The sequence below is a fragment of the Dermochelys coriacea genome, chromosome 4, assembly GCF_009764565.3.
Source record: "Dermochelys coriacea isolate rDerCor1 chromosome 4, rDerCor1.pri.v4, whole genome shotgun sequence".
Classification (NCBI taxonomy): Eukaryota; Metazoa; Chordata; order Testudines; family Dermochelyidae; genus Dermochelys; species Dermochelys coriacea.
Window position 1 is genome coordinate 86,876,149 of NC_050071.1, and position 22,703 is coordinate 86,898,851.

General features: G+C 40.7%; 1 protein-coding gene across 2 annotated transcripts in view; it reads right to left on the reverse strand.

Annotated features, from left to right (window-relative positions):
• Positions 1 to 22,703, reverse strand: part of PDGFRL (platelet derived growth factor receptor like) — a 52,918-nt gene that overhangs the window by 10,521 nt on the left and 19,694 nt on the right. For both annotated transcript variants that reach the window (XM_038399777.2, XM_043513705.1), the window contains exon 3: positions 905 to 1,056. In XM_038399777.2, coding sequence (XP_038255705.1) covers positions 905 to 1,056 — 152 coding nt within the window. The remainder of the gene's footprint in view (positions 1 to 904; positions 1,057 to 22,703) is intronic.

Genomic DNA, 22,703 nt, shown 5'->3' on the forward strand with positions numbered 1-22,703 from the left:
TATTTAATACATTTCTATTGGTATTCTATTGTTTAACAGTGCCAGTAAAACTCTGATTAATCACAATTAGTTTTGGAGTTAATCGCATGAGTTAACTGTGATTAATCAATAGCCCTAACAACAACCATTAATATCTAAGTACTAGGGCAGCAGTTAACTTCAAGCTTTGTGGGCTAGTACATATATTTACAGTAGTGGCTCATCTTATAAGGCTAATGTGTGAGATGCAAAAAACTTGTGTGAAATCCTTACTTCAGTGGAGCCAGGATTCCACCCTGTGAATGTAATATGCATGGGGAAAAAGCGTATTTGCATTAGAACGTCATGAGAAGATGCGTCTTAACATGTTACTTTATTTTCTCCCGCAGAAGTTTTTTCAGAAGGAAATAAAACAAGAGGGATGGACTCCTGCATTGTTAGTTTTATTGCAGATTCTAAAATTAGAATATTGTATCTGATTTTTGCAAATGATCCACTTTCTGCTTCCCTAGACTTGGTTTTGGGTATATATTTAGAGTAAAGCACAGGGAAGTAGACACGCAAATCACATGATCGTTAATTATTTGCTTAATTTCCTGCTCACTCCACCAGTAATGACAGGTTTCAAAGTAGCAGCCGCGTTAGTCTGTATTCACAAAAAGAAAAGGAGAACTTGTGGCACCTTAGAGACTAACAAATTTATTAGAGCATAAGCTGTAACTCATGAAAACTTATGCTCTAATAAATGTATTAGTCTCTAAGGTGCCACAAGTTCTCCTTTTCTTTCCACCAGTAATGTATCTCTTGGTATCCACTAGGGAACAATGTCTGGATACAGATCATGAAATGGAAATGAATATGCTAATCCTGCCATATGGACAGATAACCCAGTCATTTCAGTTTATAAACCAAATGAATCCATTACCTGTGAAAAAGATGTACGTTGAGCCAGTTTTAGACTCATCCTTCTTGCAGCTATAGCCATTACAGAGAAGAAGCCAGCAACTATATTCACCAGAGTCTGCTGCAGTAGAATTTGCAAGTATCAGCTGACCATATCTGTCAAGCTGCTTAATGCTAGGGAGAATAGAGACATAAAACACAGCCAAGCACACACACACATTTCTTTGTACATTTCTCACTTCATTTCTATTTGGTTTTGATTTTTTTCTCTTTCATTCTGTACTTGGCTATTTACTACATCCTTCCCCTAACATGGGCATCATAAAACCCTGATTCTGCAAACACTTGTAAAAAATGAGTAGTCCCACTGAATTCAAGGGTGGAGGATGAGGCTAGAACATGTAAGCAAACACATGGTGAAGAACTGGCAAAGCTGTGTTTATTATACATTTTATTACTATTGTTGGTTTTAGTTTTAAGTTAAGGTTAGAGGGAGGTGAGGAATGGGAAAGTGAATAAAGGAGTGGGAAAAAGGATGAAGGGAAAGAAACAGATGTTTGAGAATGCCATTTGGGATCAAACCTAAAGCAAAAGAATATCAACATTGCCAGCAAGAGATACTAACAGGACTAGCAGGGATCAGAGTGGTATTTGATGATATTCTGGTATATGGATGCTGGGACACATGGCAGAGGCTGTGGCAGATCATAAACATAAGCATTACCTCATCGGTCTACTAGAAAAAGCCCAGGCAAATAAACCTAAAATGAAATAAAAATAAGATGGCATTGTGATTGACTGCAGTACCAGACATGGGTCACTTCCTGACCTCCCAAGGGCTACAACCTGGCCCCCTGATTCAGCAGATGAAGATATAATCAGTTCAGAGATTATTAGGATTTGTAAGCTATCTGACAAAATTTCTTCCAAGCATCTCAGATGTGTGTGAACTCCTGTGGTGACTACAGGACAAAGATGCAGCCTGGACATGGTTACTTCAACATGATGCAGCCATCACATGTGTCAAGGAGTTAGAGACTGACTATCCCATCCTGAAATACCACTATGTGAACAAAGAGACAACCAGACAATGTGATGCCAGTGAGACAGTGCATCACTCCTACAAAACTGACAAAAGTGACGCTTTCGCATCAAGATTACTATCACCAAAGGAACAAAGACAAGCTCAATTGGAAAAGGAATGTCTTGCAATAGTTTGCACATGAACATTTCATCCAGTATGTTCAAAGTTGGAATACCATGGAGTAGAAAATGACCATAAATCACTAGACAGCATTTTAAAAAAAGCTACTGCTTGTGATCCCAAAATAACTTCAGCACATACTTCTGACAGTCTACAGAACCCTACAGCTTAGATGTATATTACAAGAAAGGGACTAAGATGAGCAAAACCGAGTTCTTATCTAGAGCAGTCTTGCAGCATGAAATTATGGCCACTGAACAAGAATGAGATACTCAATCTAACAGAAACACAGAAAGACATAACCGACTTGGATGATGCTTTCTGTGTCAGTTTCAAGGCAGGAGATGGACAGAGCGTGTGAACAAACCAAATTACACAAGACAAAGGTTTACAAGTGCTCATGTCCATCTTTCTGTCAGAATGGCCAAACACCGGAGGAGAACCACCATCTTCTCAAAAATACTGGAACTATTGAGATCAGATGAGCATCCAAGACAGTTTCCTATATAAAGGCAGTCAAATCCTAATATCTAGATCACAGAGAACAGAAACTCTTTCAAGAATACATCATAGCCATTCTGGAAAGAAGTCTGAATCCAGAAACCCAGAGATGCTATATAATGGACAACATGGCCAAGATTTCAGAGACCTGGTGAGATGTTTTGATACATGTGGGGCAATGCAGGCCATGCAGCAAAAAGAGACAATGAAAATACACAGCGTCCCCAACAGATCTTGAAGCAAATTAGGAATCGACTTTTTCACCATGAACTACAAAAACTACCTTATTATTGTAGACTGCTGCTGGGAACTAGATGAACTGTCAGACTCTATTGCAGTGCCTATTATGTACACAGCAGTGAAGGAATTCAGCAGGCATGGCATCCTAAACTGTGTCACTTCAGACAAACCATATCAGCAGTTAACATTGCTAAGACTGTATTAAAGAAATCTGCAAAAAGCAAAGAAAATATGACAAACCATTTTTGAAAAGGAAAAATACTCCCATGGAAGGCCTTAATAGCAGCTGGTACAATGCTTGATGTGGATGTGTGCCAAGAACCCTCCAAATGTCAAAGGGGTTACAAGAATACCCTGATTCTATTGTGTACATTCTGGTTCAAAGAATGTCATGTGAGGTCTCAAATGAAAGCCATGGTCACAGTGATTATTAGTATCACTGTGAGATGTATGTACAGATACTATGTAAGGAGTGTGTGTGTGTGTGTGTGTGTGTGTGTGTGAATATACACACAAAAATATATCTATATAACCTATCTATATATCTCTATATCTCTCTCTATATATCTATATCTATATATATCTATAAAACCTGATATAACCTGTAATATATTTTCAGTGTGTGCGCACACACTGAAACACGCACACACACACACACACACAGAAAATATGTTCTTAGAGTCTGTATCAATGTATAAGGCACAGGTAAAGGTGAGAAACAAGTTTTCTGTCAGACAAAAGATGTTTATTCATTTACCTGATTATATGTAAATTGACAGGTTTCAGAGTAGCAGCCGTGTTAGTCTGTATTCGCAAAAAGAAAAGGAGTACTTGTGGCACCTTAGAGACTAACACATTTATTAGAGCATAAGCTTTCGTGAGCTACAGCTCACTTCATCGGAGCTGTAGCTCACGAAAGCTTATGCTCTAATAAACTTGTTAGTCTCTAAGGTGCCACAAGTACTCCTTTTCTTTATGTAAATTGAGTATTGTATCATTCATAATGGTTCACCTATCACCAGTCTGAACTGAATATAAATTAAGGATTTTGAGAACTTCAGAGAGAAAAAAATCTAACGGAAAGAGAAAAGGAGCAGTGGAATGAGGGAACCCTATCTGGTGGGTGTACTTCAGAGGTTTGCTTGACTGTATTTGGAGGTCAGAGAAGACACCTAAGCTCCTTTCACAGAGGATGCAAAAGGACTGCGATTTTGCTTCATGAAAAAGGGGTCTCAATTCTGGTTGAAGATGATGAAGAGAACTTTGGGTGAGATAAAACTTCTCTAGACAGGACGTTAACCTGTTAGTTAAAATCATGACAGGCCTTCTAGAGACTAAACTTGTTTTATTTGTTTGGTTCCAATATTTTTATTCACTATCACTTGATATATTTGTTGTTAAAACAAGAATAAGTTTAATTGCTGTGGGGGTCCTGAAACACACCTTACAAGCTGGTGTGTTCTGTTCCTTAGGGCACAGCACAGCTAGTAATCCTGTGAGTATTCAGTGGAACAAGGGTTAGACACTACAGAGAATGCTCCAAGTATTTGGGGATTGATGTGTGCCTATTGATACCTATACAGAGAGAGCCAGGCATCCAGAAGTTTGGAAAGTGGTGTTTGAGTTGCCAGAGGCTGGTGGTTTCAAGGAGCTTATCCACAGCAGGCACAGACTAATTCACGCTAACAAGAGGTAGAGGTATGGTACCTCACCACCCTGAGTACCCCCTAGAGTGAAGAATGGTGAGATCTGATCAGCAGGATATGGAAGGAACCCAGGTTGATAAGCAACGGATAGATATCAAAACTGACTCTCAAAACACCATACTACCAGTAGAACTAAGTGCAAGGCTGTCTCATGTCATCACAAGAGAACTCAAGTTTGGGCCAACATCAAAACACCTGCAAAGTATACACAATGTACAATACTAAGACATGAAGGAACAATCCTGCCAAAACCAGAAGGAAATTCCTTAGTTGCCAAGCAAATTAAGAGTTAGTCCATGAAAAAAAGAGTTGTTAAGTGTGATGATGTAGATTTTAATGGAGGTATATTAAAGTGTTAACTAAGTAGGTAATGACAGGTTTCAGAGTAGCAGCCATGTTAGTCTGTATTCGCAAAAAGCTGTAGCTCACGAAAGCTCATGCTCAAATAAATTTGTTAGTTTCTAAGGTGCCACAAGTACTCCTTTTCTTTTTAAGTAGGTAATGGTATTTGTGACACTGAATCCCATATTCTTCATAGTATTCTTATTATGATTATGGCATAATTATGATGTATTTTATGCAAGACAGGTCATATAATTACATATGCATCCGATGAAGTGAGCTGTAGCTCACGAAAGCTTATGCTCAAATAAATGTGTTAGTCTCTAAGGTGCCACAAGTACTCCTTTTCTTTTTTGCGAATACAGACCAACACAGCTGCTACTCTGAAACAGGTCAAATAAGATATAATTGAAAAGGTTATGATTCACTGAATATGATTATCCTATTTGTATGTATGTATCATTTTGTTATCTGAAGTTAGGAATATTGTCTCTGCATCTATTACAAATGTGTTTACACCTGGGGAATGCCCTCTGGGCAGAATGCAATCAGTCTAGATGGCTGGCTGGGAAGGGCCATTAGGAAGAACAATAGGTCATAGACTATGTTAATCTCCCACCGGGGTGCCTTCCTGAAGACCCTACAAACAGCCTCTGAGTCATGGGGAAGCTATTTATCATAACAGGTTTTTCCTATTTCTCTATTTTGCCTTTGCTTGGTTCTTCAGCATTCTTCTTCCCCAGCCTCGTTGGCCCAGTCTTCCTACAGTAAGGACATGCATCTTCTAAAAGTTGGGACTTTCCAGAGACAGATCTCTTCTCAACAAAGGAAAATGCCACGGACATGGTTTTCCTCAAGAAGAAAGAGATGTGTAAAGGTGACAGATCCCAGTCATGCACTTATGATCTACTTTGTTTTTCCTGTTGTTCTCTCTGAAAGCAAGGATATTCAAGATTTGCCAGGAGAAGATACTAGCTCTCATGGTAACACCCAGACAGCCAAAGAGGACTCTTCTTTTAGTGTTGGCAATGTCATTGGGATATTCTCTTGTGCTGTCATGTAAGAAGCTTACTTCATGGTCTGGCTTTATGCCATCTCCATGATTGACTGCATGGCTTTTTGAATAGAGAGGCTGAGCCAGGATAACTCTCCAAATGAATGCTTACTTACTGGTGGAAGGTTTCTTTGAAGCTGGCAAAGATTAAAACCCTCCCCTCGAAACGTACATCCGCTATTTTACCTAGCTGCATTTGTTGCATTGTTTCAGTTTATATAAGTTGTTTGGAGAAGGAACTGTGCATCTCTCAGTACCTAGTGCAATGAGGCCTCCACGATACAAATAATAAATAACATGCAAAAAAGAACAGTGTGTCAGCAGGGAGGATAGCTCAGTGGTTTGAGCATTGGCCTGCTAAACCCAGGGTTGAGAGTTCAATCCTTGAGGGGGCCGTTTAGGGATCTGGCGCAAAAAAAATTGTGGATTGGTCCTGCTTTGAGCTAGGGGTTGGACTAGATGATCTCCTGAGGTCCCTTCCAACTCTGATATTCTATGATTCTATGATAACACAGCCAAGAGATTCCACATAAGGCAGGTGAGGATAATTTCCGTGTAAAGGGATTGCAGGATGCATCCTGTTCAATCCCTGCATTCTATTTGGTTGCTCAAGACACCAGTATTCACTGCTGAAAGTCTGGTGTTTTGTGAAAAAGTGGGACATCAAACCAGAAAAGTTCTTTTTGTTAATTATTTGTGGTCTGGTGTAATCATTAGCTGCACTTGTACGCAGAGCCCTTAAGTATTATGAAAGCAGACACTATTAACAGCGAAAGTACTGGTTTCAGAGTAGCAGCCCTGTTAGTCTGTATTCGCAAAAAGAAAAGGAGTACTTGTGGCACCTTAGAGACTAACAAATTTATTTGAGCACAAGCTTTCATGAGCTTCAGCTCACTTCATCGGTAGCTCACGAAAGCTTATGCTCAAATAAATTTGTTAGTCTCTAAGGTGCCACAAGTACTCCTTTTCTTTTAGCGAAAGTACTATGATTTTTCTCATGATTTTTGGGGCACAGTTCATTACTTCTGAATGTTTGGGGCTGGCAATAGTGCAGCGATAACCAACAAAAAGGTGGCAAAAGAAAACAAATGTTTTAAGTGACATAATTGAAAAGTAATACAGAGTTACTGTTAACATCCAATGAACTAACACTTCTTATATACACAAAACCAAGTTATGATCACTTTCAATCAGAATAACAAACTCCCCATGGCACACCAGGCCTTCCTGTGTGTGATTTTATATATAAATATACACACGCATGTACATATATGTGCTCGGGGGTATGTGTTAAATTATGTTGCTAGTTTTGAATTCTTTTGTTTTCTTAGGGCACAGCTACAATACAGCTGATACAGTGGCACAACTGCAGCATTGTAATATAGATGCTTTCTACATCAACAGAAGGGGTTTTTCCACTGATGTGGTTAATCCGGGTCTCCAAGATGCAGTAGCTAGGTTGAGAAGAATTCTCAATTCTCAATGCATCCGATGAAGTGAGCTGTAGCTCACGAAAGCTTATGTTCTAATAAATTTGTTAGTCTCTAAGGTGCCACAAGTACTCCTTTTCTTTTTAAGAATTCTTCTATTGACCTAGCTGCATCTACAACAGGAATTATGTCTACGTAACTACACCATTCAGGGTGCAAAATTTTTCACAGCCCTGAGCAACATAGCTAGGTTGACCTAATTTTTAAGTGTAGACTAGGCCTGAATTAAATTCTTTGCATTAAGCCATTGTCAGACACTATAAAGTTCTGTTATACAGTTCGAGATGTAGTGAAAAACTGATTACAGTTTGTGATTACATAAACATATGAACTGTAAGATATTCAATACTAAACATTTATAGGACAGAGAAGCAATTATGCCAGAGGAACTTTACCTCTGCCAGTTAATACAGACTGCCAAATATAGCTGGAAATCCCAGCCAATCAAAAGAAATAAGGTCAATGTTAATTAATTCATGATACAATGTGTTCCATTTAATCGCCTACAAGCCATCCAATAATCAATGGAAATTTCCTGGTGAGATGGCCAACATTAAACATATCATCCTATATCTGCAATAATTAAAGCTTTGAGACTTGTAACATTACTATCAAACAGCAGTGGAATAAATAGGGTTTTTTATTAAATAAACTATAAATGACAACTGAAATATAACTGATTAGAGTTCACAGGACAATCTTTATGTGCGGTCTTCACTTGAATAGATTTTAGAGTTGTGAAAGTCTGAATCCAGATTCAAATATTTGCTATGTTCCACACCATTTGAGCTAAATGTTTTTTATTCAAAATATTCAGGACAGCTTAAAGTAAAGTGACTAAGCTAGTTCAATATGCTGATTCTATAAATTACCTTATTAAAATCAAGTAATCATTTTAGTTATGGTGATCTGTGAATGTCAGATACCAAATTTTCAAAACTGCCTCTAAATTTCCCTGTGCATGTTTTACTCCTGAAGGAATTGTGCACCAAAAAAATAAAAATTATGTGCACAATATTTTAAAATTCTGCAAATTGTATTTGTCAGTAAATAAATGTAGAGCCACCAGCATGGCAGTGGGAAGCACAAGCCCCTGGCTGCATGGAGGTGGGAGATCACCTGTAGGCCCCTTCCCCTCACGCCTAGTCTCCCAGGATAGAGATTTGGTGGTGAGGCTGCACCGGACCCTGACACAGGGCAAGAGCTGCTCCAGAAACACCCTGGGGCCCTGCCCCTCTACTCCACGCACATCAGGTGTGGGTAAGAGGGTTCTGTGTGGGGCAATCTGGGTACGGGCAGCTCAGTAGGGGATCAAGGTGCAGAGGGGATCTGGATGCACAGGGGCTCATTCAGGGGTTCTGAGGCAATGGACTCTGCAGGGGAGTCTAGGTGAAGATGTTTGGGGCTCAGCAGGGGGAATCTGGGTGTGGGGAGATGATGCTCAGCAGGAGGGGGTCTGGGTGTGGGGGGCTCAGCACAGGGGTCCGGTTGCTGGGAGAGTGGGTCTTGGTGGGGTTGGGGTCAAGGTGCAGAAGGGTGGGGCTCATCACAGTGGAGGTTTGATGGGCCTGCTTAAGGGGGAGTCCCAGCTGCAGCTGCTCCTGCTAAGGGAACACAGCGCATGCTGGGCTCCTGCTCCCCACCCAGATTTTTCTATCCCCTTCTCTTCCCTATCTCATCCCCTTCCTTTCCTCACTGTCCCCTGCCCCCTCCTCTCCCTTCCCTATCCCCCTTCCCTATCCCACCCTCCTTCCTTGCCACCTATCCCCCTCCCCCTTTTACTATGCCCCACTGCAGGCATCCACTGTTGTACAGAAAGTTGGAAGGCTCTCAGCACACAGGAGAGCCAGACTGGCACTAGGACCCAGGAGGCGGCTTCCATATTCAGAGTCAGTAAAGGGAGAAACAGCCTCCTTCAGGGGGGCAGCTCTGTGCTGGCAGAAATCGGGGGAAGGGTGGCAGTGGCACGTGACACTGTTAGCCCCACCACACCTGTTGCGGGGGGGCGGGAGGGAAGGCAATGCCACCCCAATCTACAACCACAAGCATCCCCAACACACAGCCCAGCACAACTTCCCTTTGCTTCCCCACCATTTTCCGTGGAGAAGCAAAGAAATGGGGGGGGGGGTAGGGGGTGCGGGAAGAGGAGAAGAGATATAAATTCCATGCACATGCAGTGGTGCAGAATTCCCCCAGGAGTCATGTTTTAGACACCTGCAACATAGATTAGTGCATGCAGATTAGGGAGAAACAGGAAACAGTCAGTCAGTCATTCTCCTCTCAGTGCAAACAGATAGGGAGAAGAATATACACCACTCTTGCTATTTAGTGCAAGCAATAAGTTCCAGCGTTCAAACTCCAGAGCATCTGAAGTGGGGATGGAATTTAACATGAATGGGTGCAACTCCCAGTTAAAGTAGGGGGAGTTTGTGGCTGCTTAGAGCATAATCGCATTTGCTCCAACCCCTCAGACAGAGACAAACACCTACAAGATCTCTCTCATGCATTCTTACAACTACAATACTCACCTGCTGAAGTGAAGAACAGATTGACAGAGCCAGAAGAGTACCCAGAAGTCACCTACTACAGGACAGGCCCAACAAAGAAAATAACAGAACGCCACTAGCCATCACCTTCAGCCCCCAATGCATCATCAAGGATCTACAACCTATCCTGAAGGACGACCCATCACTCTCACAGATCTTGGGAGACAGCCCAGTCCTGGCTTACAGACAGCCCCCCAACCTGAAGCAAATACTCACCAGCAACCACACACCACACAACAGAACCACTAACCCAGGAACCTATCCTTGCAACAAAGCCCGTTGCCAACTCTGTCCACGTATCTATTCAGGGGACACCATCATAGGGCCTAATCACATCAGCCACACTATCAGAGGCTCGTTCACCTGCGCATCTACCAATGTGATATATGCCATCACGTGCCAGCAATGCCCCTCTGCCATGTACATTGGTCAAACTGGACAGTCTCTACGTAAAAGAATAAATGGACACAAATCAGACGTCAAGAATTATAACATTCAAAAACCAGTCGGAGAACACTTCAGTCTTTCCGGTCACACGATTACAGACCTGAGAGTGGCTATCCTTCAACAAAAAAAACTTCAAAAAAAGACTCCGAGAGACTGCTGAATTGGAATTAATTTGCAAACTGGATATAATCAATTTAGGCTTGAATAGAGACTGGAGGTGGACGAGTCATTACATAAAGTAAAACTATTTCCCCATGAAGAAAAGGAGTACTTGTGGCACCTTAGAGACTAACAAATTTATTAGAGCATAAGCTTTCGTGAGCTACAGCTCACTTCATCGGATGCATTTCCCCATGTTATTTCTCACCCCCCACTGTTCCTCAGATGTTCTTGTTAACTGCTGGAAATGGCCCACCTTGATTATCACCACAAAAGGTTTTCCTCCTCCCCCGCCCCGGTAATAGCTCATCTTAAGTGATCACTCTCCTTACAGTGTGTATGATAAAACCCATTGTTTCATGTTCTCTGTGTGTGTATATAAATCTCCCCACTGTATTTTCCACTGAATGCATCCGATGAAGTGAGCTGTAGCTCACGAAAGCTTATGTTCAAATAAATTTGTTAGTCTCTAAGGTGCCACAAGTACTCCTTTTCTTTTTTAGAGCAGCGCTGTATTTTACCCTCTGTGTTTTTCTTCCAGGCCAATCAAAAACATCCCGACACAATAAAAACGTGTAAGGTTTCTCTCCAAGAGCTAGGATTTTACCATGTGCAGGGTCACAACATAGAGATGAAGAGTACTTTGTCAGCTCTTCTTATAGTGGTTGTTTGGGTTGCTCTGCCATACTGGTGGTTTGGATTACAAGAAAAAGTATCAGAAGTATTTCCCAGTGGTGAGGGGAGTCTGGAAAGTTCTGTTCCCAACTCTACCACTGCCACAATGTGACCTTGGGCAAGTCGTTTAGGGTGGAAGTTTCCAAAGGGCATAGGTACCTAACTCTCTCTGATATTCAATGGGAATTGAGTGCCTAATTCCACTGATTGTTTTTGAAAATCTTTCTCTAATCAATCTAGAACATAGCAACAATTAATGATGCTTACCTAACTTTGAAAAGAGCTTAGAGACACAAAGCTTAAGGCCAGAAGGGACCACCAGGTCACCTAGTCTGACCTTCACCACCATCACAGGCAATCAGCACCTGCACACTAAACCCAACAACCAAAATTATACCCAAGTATTACAATCTACAGAAGACTAAGCTATTACATGCCACAGATAGAGAATAGGAGGGCCTGAGCTGCACCACGGCCAAAGGCAAAACCTCCTAACCCCACACCACACCACCCCCTAGGTCAATCCTGCCAATCCTACAAGGGGGAAGCGCCTTCCCAGCTCCACATATGGCAATCAGTTAGATCCTGAGCAGGTGAGCAAGAACCAGCCAGCCAAGCACCAGAGAGAGAGAGAGAGAGAGAGATGCTCTGTGACATACAGGAGCCCTGGCTTATTCCATCCAGTGTCTCATTTCTAGCTGTGGCCATCTCTGATGCTTCAGCTAGAGGAAGGAAACCAATCAAAAAACCAAAAACAAAAATAAACCCACTGAGGAATACATTTGGAGGGGAGAGGGGGAAGGGATGAAATCCCTTTCTGACCCCTCCAGGTGACCAGCTGAAGCCCTGAAGCATTAGATTTAGAAACATAGGACATAAATCTCAAGATCCTGAGATGAAAAGTTCTATAAAATATGTAATACTATGGCTATAGTTATTAACAGATCTGTGGAGGGGGAGGGAAACAGAGACAGCACAGAGCAGCACTTCTCCTGCTGGTTAGGGAAAACAAAACAAAACACAGCCTTTAGTAGGAGCAGGAGCAGGCCTGAAATCAACTGGAGTTTTGCACTGATTTCAGTGGGAGTGAGATCAGCTCCTATGTTTATTATTAGGCCATTTATAAGAACATATATCCTCTCGAATGCTACAAGGGGTATGTGTACACAGCACTGCGGAGCAAGCCTCTCAGCCCTGATCGGCAGACTCAGGCTAGGGGGTTTGCACTAGTGGTCTAAAAATAGCTGTATAGACAGTGCTTTGAAGTTGCAGCTCTGGCTGGAGCTTGGGCTCTGAAGCCTATGCCTACGCTCCAGCCAGAGCCGCAACTTTCAAGTGCTATCTATACAGCTATTCTCAGAGTGCTCCCTAGTCTGTCATCTCTAGCTAGGAGGCTCACTCCAAAATGCTGTGTAGACATACCCATGAACTTAAATCACAGTCAGCGTGGCACTGAAGAGGTTGTCTGTCCACAACTCGACTGGAAGTTGGTGACCACATGGCACAGAAGACTGCATGGATATTTAAAGCTAGAAAGGCAGATTCTCCCTTTTATCAGAGCTCCATGCTCGAGGGCAACTAGAAGGGCATCAGAGAGCCAGTTATAGCTTCCTGATTCTAGGGGCTGGTCTGTGCTGGCCCCAACATAAAGTAGAGCAGGCTTAGGTGCCTAAGAGAGCCTTTGCCAGTAAAGTTCTGTCGCACACCCCTTCCTCACCTCTTACTTTCACCAACGCTCCATAGCTGTGGCTCTACATACTGACGCATGCAGTACCATAAAATACTGTATGTGAGGTATTGTATATAATTTAGTTTTATTTTATTTTAGTTTTATTCAGATCTGACAAATGGAAGAATCCATACATAAAGAAATGTAATGGCAGTTCTGTTTCCATGATACAGTCGCCCCACATTACGCCCAAGCATCTGGTTTGCATTAGAGGGACTGGCAAGTTAAAAATCATGGTTTTAAAAAGAAATTGTCCGTAGCTGTCACAAATTACTTTGGATTTTAATAATCTAATTTGATTTTCAGTACTTTGTTAATACTAATCAATACTAATTTGCTGGAGGGGGAAAGGAATTCTTGGACATTAGACATTGACTAGTCAGTTTCACTTGAGTTTATAGTCAAATTCTAGTTTTTCATTTTCAGGTTCTCAGTTGTGCCATGCTGTAATGTTTGGATCACAAATGCTTAAAGGGGAATGTTTCTTTGTTAAAAATATGTACAATGGAATTTTAAAAGAAATAATGGAAATATTTAAATATATTATTTTAAACTATAAGACATTTATATTTGAATATCTGAGGGCAAATTTGACTTGAAAGTGTCCCTTTACAGTCGGTTGGTTTTTTTGGTTGGTTGGTTTTTGCTTTAAGGATTTTACATGAGGTGTGTATCTATACTAAAATACCCTATAAAGAAGAAACATTATCAAGAATGAGATGTCAAAATATACCTTTTGTAGAATAAGATATTAAAAAGTAGCATCCTCAATTACTAGGAGCACCTTAAACAAATCATTAGACATTAGCAAGATATGTAATGAGTTCTATTTTTTCACACAGCACTAACTAAACTCCTAAAGTCCTGTCCTAGCAAGCATTCACATCAGCGTAAAACCTGAAAAAGTGTTGTTGTTATTGTTGTGCCCGTATTCTGCTCGGGAATTTGGAAGGGATATCTCCCACAAACTTAGACACAAAAATTCTCCCTCTCTTTTTCTTTCCTTGCAGAATTTTACACATGTTAGTAGTTGTGGAAATATTCTAGACTGTGAAAGTGTCTAGTTTCCAAATGCAAAAAAAAAAAAAAAAATCCATCTCATTTACAAGCCTGAAATACATCTATAAAATTACTAAGAAGCCATATCCACTATCACTATGACACAATTTTCTTCTTATAATTATATCCTTCTTATAAATCACCTTTGTCTTTTAAAATATTATCAAGGCTGCAGTCTTCCCCTTATCATGTTGGTGGGTTGAATGCCTGATAAGAACAGAGTGGAGCCAAAATGTCTGGCTCTTATCCTTACCCCCCTCACTTTTGTATTTTCTGTGGGTGGGTACAATCTGTGATTGCCAAATTTAAACTAGCACAAAACCACATGACTTCCCTCCTCCCAAGGAACTCCTTATCCTATACAGAAAGGAAATAGAACTCATCTTCAAAGAGAGAGCTCTCCCCCAAGAACTCCCATGTTAAAACACGCTCTTGGCATCAGATCAGGTACTACAATAATATCCTCAAGACTCAAAAAGATTTCAGTTGCTACCAGCGACTTTGTTTCTATAAACTCAATTCTGGATGGGGCTGACTGCCCTCAAGTCTTTTTGTAGCTACTGGAAGTTATCAGTACCTTAAGGATCAGGCTCCCTCCAAGGACAATTTTCAGCTTTATTTTTCAGACTCTTATTTTTATAGTTTTCCAGCACAGCTGTTTGAACTATTCCCCAAAGACCCATTGTTTCTGCACAGAATTCTGTTTCACAGAATGTTTTCGCCAGCCTTAGTGCTTTACTAAGATATGTATCTGGGTACCTCACAATTTTTTTAAATGCATTTTAACCTCAACAGCCCTGTGTAGTCAGAAAGTCAAGAGTTAGGAGAACCCATGGCACTTTTCACAAGAATAAGGGTATTAAACCTGGGTGTCTTGGTAAAATTCCAGTGCTGTCTGTAAATCTATGCACATATATAGCTCTCATCACCATAATATGAGTGCCCCACAGCACTCTGAAGTAGGGACGTATTATCCCCATTTTACAGTTAGAGAACTGAGGCACAGGGTACATTAAGTGACTTGGCCACACAAAGTCTGTGGCTGAGGCAGGACTTGAACCTACATCTCAAGTTCCAGTCCAGACCCTAACCACTAGACCATCCTTACTTTCTTAAGAGAGGGAGTGTGAAAACAAATTCCTTCCACAGGGTCAATAAACTATAGTAATCTTAATTTCCATTCTATAGCGTTGTTCAGTTTTGTACTGTAGTTTTACAAAGCTTCTGTTGTTCACCTCTAATGTGGCTAGGTTTCATTGGTGGCTAAAGTGATCTGACTGCTTTAGTATCCTCCATTAAAAAAAGGTATTATCAATATACAGTAAGTTTTTGTTATGTGATACATTTTATTGGATTCAAGCTGTAATAAATTGCTATGACAAAAAAAAACTATTCACTATCAGAGTTATAATTTACCAGTGGACATTGAATTAAGGCCTTTCTCTCTGTGTGGATTAAAGAATAGCAGCAAGGATAATTACCAGCTAAAAGTATTATTTGGATAGTTTTAAAAATCCCGTATATGTCAACATTTACAACATAAACAACGAGTAGTCCTTGCGTCTCCTTAGAGACTAACATTTATTTGGGCATGTGCTTTCGCCCAAATAAATTTGTTAGTCTCTAAGGAACCGCAAGGACTCCTAATTGCTTTTGCTGATACAGACTAACATGGCTACCACTCTGAAACCATTTACAACATAGTATATCTTGATTATATTTCTGCATTTGAGTTAAAGAGAAAGTGATGCTTTCCATTAACCAACATATCAGTCACAGCAACTTCACCTTGCAAAACTGCAGGGAAACTAAGTGGATATATTCAAATTTTATTGACAGTAAAACTACTGAACTAAACATTGATAGGATTGTTGCAAATGAAGGCACTACCTGGAATGGCTACAAGATATCTTCTTATGGTTCTGTACCTCCAACAGCTCATTTATTTTATGCACTGATATATAAACAGGGCACAAAAGTGTCTGGGACTTTTTTAACCTTTTGTCATTGCATTGGAGCTAAAGGCTGCTCTACACACTGGAGTAATGTGCCCTATGGCAGTGTGGGATTTTTATGGGCAATTTAAGGGATTTTCACACTAACTTCTGCGCTGCCTTCAGAGCTGGGCAGCCAGAGAGCGGCAGCTGTTGGCTGGGTACCCAGGTCTGAAGGCAGCACCCTGACAGCGGAAGTGCAGAAGTAAGCATAGCAATACCACACCATGCCATCCTTACTTCTGTGCTGCTGCCTTCAGAGGTGGGCGGCTAGAGAGTGGCAGCTGCTGACTGAGGGCCCAGCTCTGCAGGCAGCAATGCAGAAGTAAGCATGGCAATACCATACCAGGCCATCCTTACTTCTGTGCTGCTGCTTGCAGTGGCTCTGATTCAAAGTTGGGCTCTCGGCCAGCAGCCGCCCAGCTGCCCAGCTCTGAAGGCAGCGCCGCTGCCAGCACCAGTGCAGAAGTAAAGGTAGCAGTACCGCAATGCCCCTACAATAACTTTTTGACCCCTACCCCTCCAACTCCCTTTTGAGTCAGGACCCCTAAAATTACAATACCAAGAAACTTCAGATTTAAACAGCTGAAATCATGAAAGTTACTAATTTTTAAATCCTATGACCATGAAATTGACCAAAATGGACCGTGAATTTGGTAGGGCCCTAATTATAATATTGCAGTACAAGATTTCTGCATGAGGAAGTACTTCTAGTATTTAAATGTCCATAAATTAGCTATAACCAATCTACTGTTCTAAAATGCACTGCTAGGAGTATGTATCAAACTTTTCTAGCTGAAAGGAATACAGTTGAGTTGCATCTTACGCGGGGGTTAGGTTCTAAAGTCAGCGCATAAGGCGAAAATCGCATATAGTCAAAATTACTCTTGAAAATCCCTTAAATTGCCCATAAAGTACAGTATACTGTACATGATTTTGTGTATACAACCCATACAGTAATATCATAGAATATCAGAGTTGGAAGGGACCTCAGGAAGTCATCTAATCCAACCCCCTGCTCAAAGCAGGACCAATCCCCAATTCAATCATCCCAGCCAGGGCTTAGTCAAGCCTGACCTTAAAGTTTATCTTGGATAACTTGCTCTGATGCTGCTGCCACACTTTCTCGGGGTGTCCAGAACTGTAAGTCACCTCATTACCCTTCTGCTTCAGCAAGAGAGAGGTTTCTTGGTGCTAGATTGTGTGACGGATTCCTGTCACCCCAGTCTGTTCGCCAGCAAAACTCATTCCTCGGGACTCTGCCAGTCTAAACTTTTCATTTTAGGTTAACCCTTGGTGTACTTCACTTCCCAAATCTTCCCTGGAACACCCTCTGCAATACCCAGCCCCTCACACTGGATGTCCACAGAAATACCAAGTCTGCTGTCTCCAAAGAGACGGAATATACACCAGCCTGTTGGCTCAGGTAAGGATACACACCTCACTTTAGTATAACAGCACTGAAATGAATGTATAATAATACAAGAACGAGTTTATTAATAGAGAACTCATTTAAGTGATACCAGAGAAAATAGAAACAGAAAATGGTTGTAAATAAAAACAAAAACAACAAAGTGCTTCCAAGAGTCTACATATAACCTTAGCAGGCTCCAAACTTTGGCTAAAACAGTTCTCTCACCTACAGTTATTTTTCAGTATCACCAACCCATACAGTTGGGGATCCACTGTTCACATATGCAAAGAGTGCTGCCCTCTTTGTTCCCTCAGTGATGAACAAAGGTATACTCTCCCCTTCTTCTTATGGTCCAGAAACCCTTTGCCATGCGTTCTTTTGAAGTGGATCCCCAGATAAAGTTCTTCTCTCCTACTGCTTGAACTCCAGTGAGCTAGCACAATGCTGTTTTCTCATCCTCCTCATTACTTGCTCTTCTGTTGACTTAAAATGCAATTGAAGCATCCTTTTTGTTGGTTTCACAATGTTGGTTCACAACAGATTCCCAGAAACCTTCTTTTGTCCAGAACAAACTTGTATAAATATATAATGTATCCAGTAACATACAGTATATAATAAAGAGTACATATGTAAAATATAATTTTACAGTCCTGTATTTTTAATTACAGGGGGTCGTCAGGGCTGGATGTCGATCCAGGAGATGGAGGTAACAGAGAGAGAGTCATAGACAAAGTGGTTAGCTCTGGTTCAGCTCAAGAAGTTGATTGCGTAGGCTCATCTGCTGCTGGTTGTTTTTCCTTGAAAAACATGGTGATCGGCAACCGTCGCTGTTGTCTCTTGAGCCGCTCAAACATTTCTTGATACGGTCTCAAATTGTCCATAATACTACATGTGATTTTGAGGCTTCGTTCTATAGAGGAATCATATTCAGAAATTAAATAATTCAAGTGTTTCACTGCTTGGAGCACTTCTGCAAATTTATGAAGATTCCAACTTGCTGGCTCTTCCTGTTCGTCATGATCATCTTAGTCTTCTGTAGACAATTATATTAGTCCCTTTAACTCTTTGTTAGTCAATGTTTCTCTATGGCTGTCAATTAATTCTTCAATTTCTTCCTCTAGGATGTCGACGAAGCCATCACCACCCACTTGCCTGGCCACCTGAACAATGCGTTTCACTTCTTTGCCAATGGTCAGGAAACCCTTAAAATCATTCACATATTCTTTCCATAGGTTTTGCCAACATGCATTAACTGTTTCAGGCTTGATTGCATCCATTGCCTGCTTAATATAAGCGATGAAATCAGCAATGTTGAAAGACTTCCAACACTCCATCACATTAAGATTGGGATCAGCATCCAGAGCGCTATGTATCCGTGAGAATGTAAGCCTCGTGTACGTAGCCTTGAAACAGCGAATCATGCCTTGGTTGAGAGGTTGGAGGTGGTATTGGAGGGGAGAAAGATGACTTCAATGTCGTTATGCGCAAACCGGAGTGCTGCAGGGTGGCCGGGAGCATTGTCTACGATCAGCAACACTTTGAAGTCAAGTCTTTTCTCTTTGAGGTACTGCTTGATCTCCGGAATGAAACACTCGTGGAACCAATCCAGAAATAATGCTGCCGTCACCCAAGCCTTTTTATTTGATTGCCAGAACACAGGCAAGAGATTTTTGTTCTTGCCTTTTAGGGCAAGGGGATTTGCAAGCCCGGCTTTATTAAATGCCCAGCCGCATTGCCACAAAACAACACAGTCACACTGTCTTAAGTCCCTGGCTTCAAAGCAACTAGTCTTTCTGATTTCAAAGTGTAAGTGCGGTTGAGCATTTTTTTTCCAGAAGAGCCCAGTCTCATCAGCATTAAAAACTTGTTCCAGAAGATAGCCTTTTTCTTCCATGATTTTCTTTAATTGTTCAGGGTAGGCTTTTGCGGCCTCTTCATTGGCAGGTGCAGCTTCACCAGCAGTCTGCATGTTTTTGAGGTTGAAGCGGTTCCTAAAACTGTTAAGCCAACCTTGGCTGGCTTTGAATTCCTTCTCATCAGAAGGCTGTCCCTCTTCGGCAGGAGGTTTGAACAGCGCATAGAGGCTAAGAGCCTTTTCTTGCAACGTGTTGCCATTGATAGGCACACGTTTACGGTTCATGTCTTCCAGCCATAAATTTAATGCCTTTTCAGTCTTCACTAAAGTCTTATCATGCAACTGGCTTGTCACCTTAGCAGTTATTGGAACACTTGATGCCACAGCTTGACGAATTTCTCTCTCTCGAATCTTGATGGCACAGATGCTAGATTCATTGCGGCCATATTTACGCACCACGTTGGAGACTGACATACCATCTCTCAGTAAGTCCAAACCAGCCAGTTTTTCCTCCAGCATTGGAACAGATGGCTGTTTCTTCGGTTGAGCACCAGATGAAGTAGTTGGCTTGCGTTTAGGGGCCATGTTGTATGAAAAATACGTACAGCATCTTTAAACACTAGAATCACACTCGGCGCAGCGAGATGCTCACACTGTGAGAGGCACGTGAAAACTGAGACCGACTGAGGGAACAGCAGATTCATATCTTTCATCTCATGCTCACTCCAGGGCATACGCTCATTGTGTGGAATGGTGAGTGGAATTGCCCGCACTATTTACAGGTATCTTGTTGTTTTTCTTTTATTTTTTGCTGAGCGCGTATAGATGAATTTGCGTAAGTTAAATGCATGTATGATGCAACTCACCTGTAGCCTGTTTACATCAAAGTAGTTGATTCTGAAAAATCTGCTGAATATTTCACTAAACGCTTTAGATGATCTTCTTAAAAAAGAAATAAAAAATGTAACATTTCAGTATAGACCTTTTAAGCAAACCAATGCTTCAAAAGAAGAGGGAAGGTGAAAAGTACCCAGTCAGAGCCTCTCTGAACAATTTGGTCAGCTGCACAAATTCTGAATTTATTTATTTTTTTATGACCATGAAAATTAGTTCCTTTTTTTTTTTACTGTGTTTCAGATTCAGCTGCAGCCACCCAATCAAGTTTCTAGAAGATCTGGAAACAAACCTAACCTGATCTGCAGATAGAGTCAGGTATTTTGACATCTAAATGATCTAGACTGTGTCTGCAAATAATTGCACCTGCATGAAAAATGAGGCCTAGTTAAGGTTGTGTTGAAAATCAGACCCTTTACATTATTATTTTATTTATTCTTAACTCACTCCGGCAAAAGACACTGATCTTACAGCTGACATCTGCCACCTTCTGGACAAAGATGCTATAGCTTTATTAACTGCAAAAGAAAATACACTAATTGTCTAAATGACAGCCAGCAGTTCTGTTGAGGAACAGTAAAATTTGAAAGCAGCAGGTTTTCCTGACTATAGTGTCTTCATAGAAGTAGGCTTGCTGCTGTAATTTCCTACAGTAAAAAATCCAATATTAACTCTAAAAATGGTGGTATTCTGTAAGTAGAGTTCTCTGAATACACAGGTTTCAGAGTAGCAGCCGTGTTAGTCTGTATCCGCAAAAAGAAAAGGAGGACTCGTGGCACCTTAGAGACTAACAAATTTATTTGAGCATAAGCTTTCGTGAGCTACAGCTCACTTCATCGGATGCATTCAGTGGAAAATACAGTGGGGAGATTTATATAATGCATCCAATGAAGTGAGCTGTAGCTCACGAAAGCTTATGCTCAAATAAATTTGTTAGTCTCTAAGGTGCCACAAGTCCTCCTTTTCTTTTTTCTGAATATACAGTCTCCACCAATCTACACGCTAGGAAAAGTTAAAGCAATTAACATTCATTAGAGAGCATTAAGAAAGTATGTAGATTTCATCAGCCCCTGACTGCTTTCCTGGAAAAGACAAGCAGGGATGGAAGGAAGGAGAGTGTACATCTACAGAAGCAATATATTTTTTCACTATTTCTGAGAGCTGGGAAGGGCAATGAACCTGTAGGTTGGGTACACTTTTTTCTTCCTTTATATATTTTACTCCAATTTTTCCACTTTTGGAAATTACTGAGCAGGAATCACTTTGAAGATAAACTGATCATGTCTGTTTAAAGAGACTGCCTTATCCAACAAGCTCTGTCAACTTAGCCTCTGGGTTTAAAACAATAACATTGGGTAAAAATGTGACACGAAAGCCAAGTGGCACAGCAGTATAAAATATACTGCAGAAAATAATAATGCACTGGCAAGGAAATTAATTGGATGATGTAAATGTCTTTTCCATCTTTAACTTTTATGATCTCTGCAAAACTCATTAATAAGAATTAGAGGCAAACATTTCTGGGCAGCTACTAGAACTCATGTGTAATAACTCTTCTGGGGGAGGCAGTTTAACTTTTGTGGCATGGTTTGATACATCCTTCAGTTCATTTAGGAAGATGTCGTTTGGAAATGGTCTCTCTTTTTGGACCCTCCCCCAACGCCAGAAAAACACCACTACTGCAAAAAATCCAAAGTTTTATTGTTTATTAAATTGCTTTTTTAGGTAAAAACACATCTCCTTATATTCAAGCAATGAAGGCAGCATGACCCTTTGAAAACTAGATCCTGCTGAATATCTGAAACTGCTTTATGAAGAAAGTTAAAAGGTTGAAGGACCATCTTATCCTCATGGAAAACTAAAGAACAGATTCACCGATTTTTCAGGCCAGAAGAGACTATTATAATAATCTAGTTTAATTTCCTGCATAATAGAAGTAACACAATTTCACCCAGTGTTTCCTGCATTACATCCAACAACTTGTGGCGAATTAAGTCATATCTGTGAGAAAAACATTCAACCTTGATTTAAAGAGTCCAAAGTGATGGGGAATTTACCACATCCCTTGATAAGCTATTCCAATAGTTGATAACCCTCACTGTTAAAAGAATGCCTTATTTCCAGGTTGAACTTTTCCATCTTCAACTTCCAGCTACTAGATCTTATGTCTTTGTACAAGAAAGCTCTTAAAAATCTAGCAAAAATGCATCTTCTACTTGCTCAGTAATTATGAACTGTGATCAAGACAGCTCTTAAAATCTTCAGTTTGAGAAACTAAACATATTGAGTTCCTTCTGTCTCTCATTGTAAGATATGTTTACATGACCTTTAATCATTCTTGTAGCTCTTTCTGAACCATCTCCCTTCTTTTCAACATCCATACTGAAGAGAATTAGACTTCAGGGCCTGAAACACTTCTCTTTATTGTAACTTTGGGGAATGGCAAACACATAGCATTTTTGTTGGAAAGCTATGTTTTCAATATTTAAACATCTTAATTCATTATAATCTA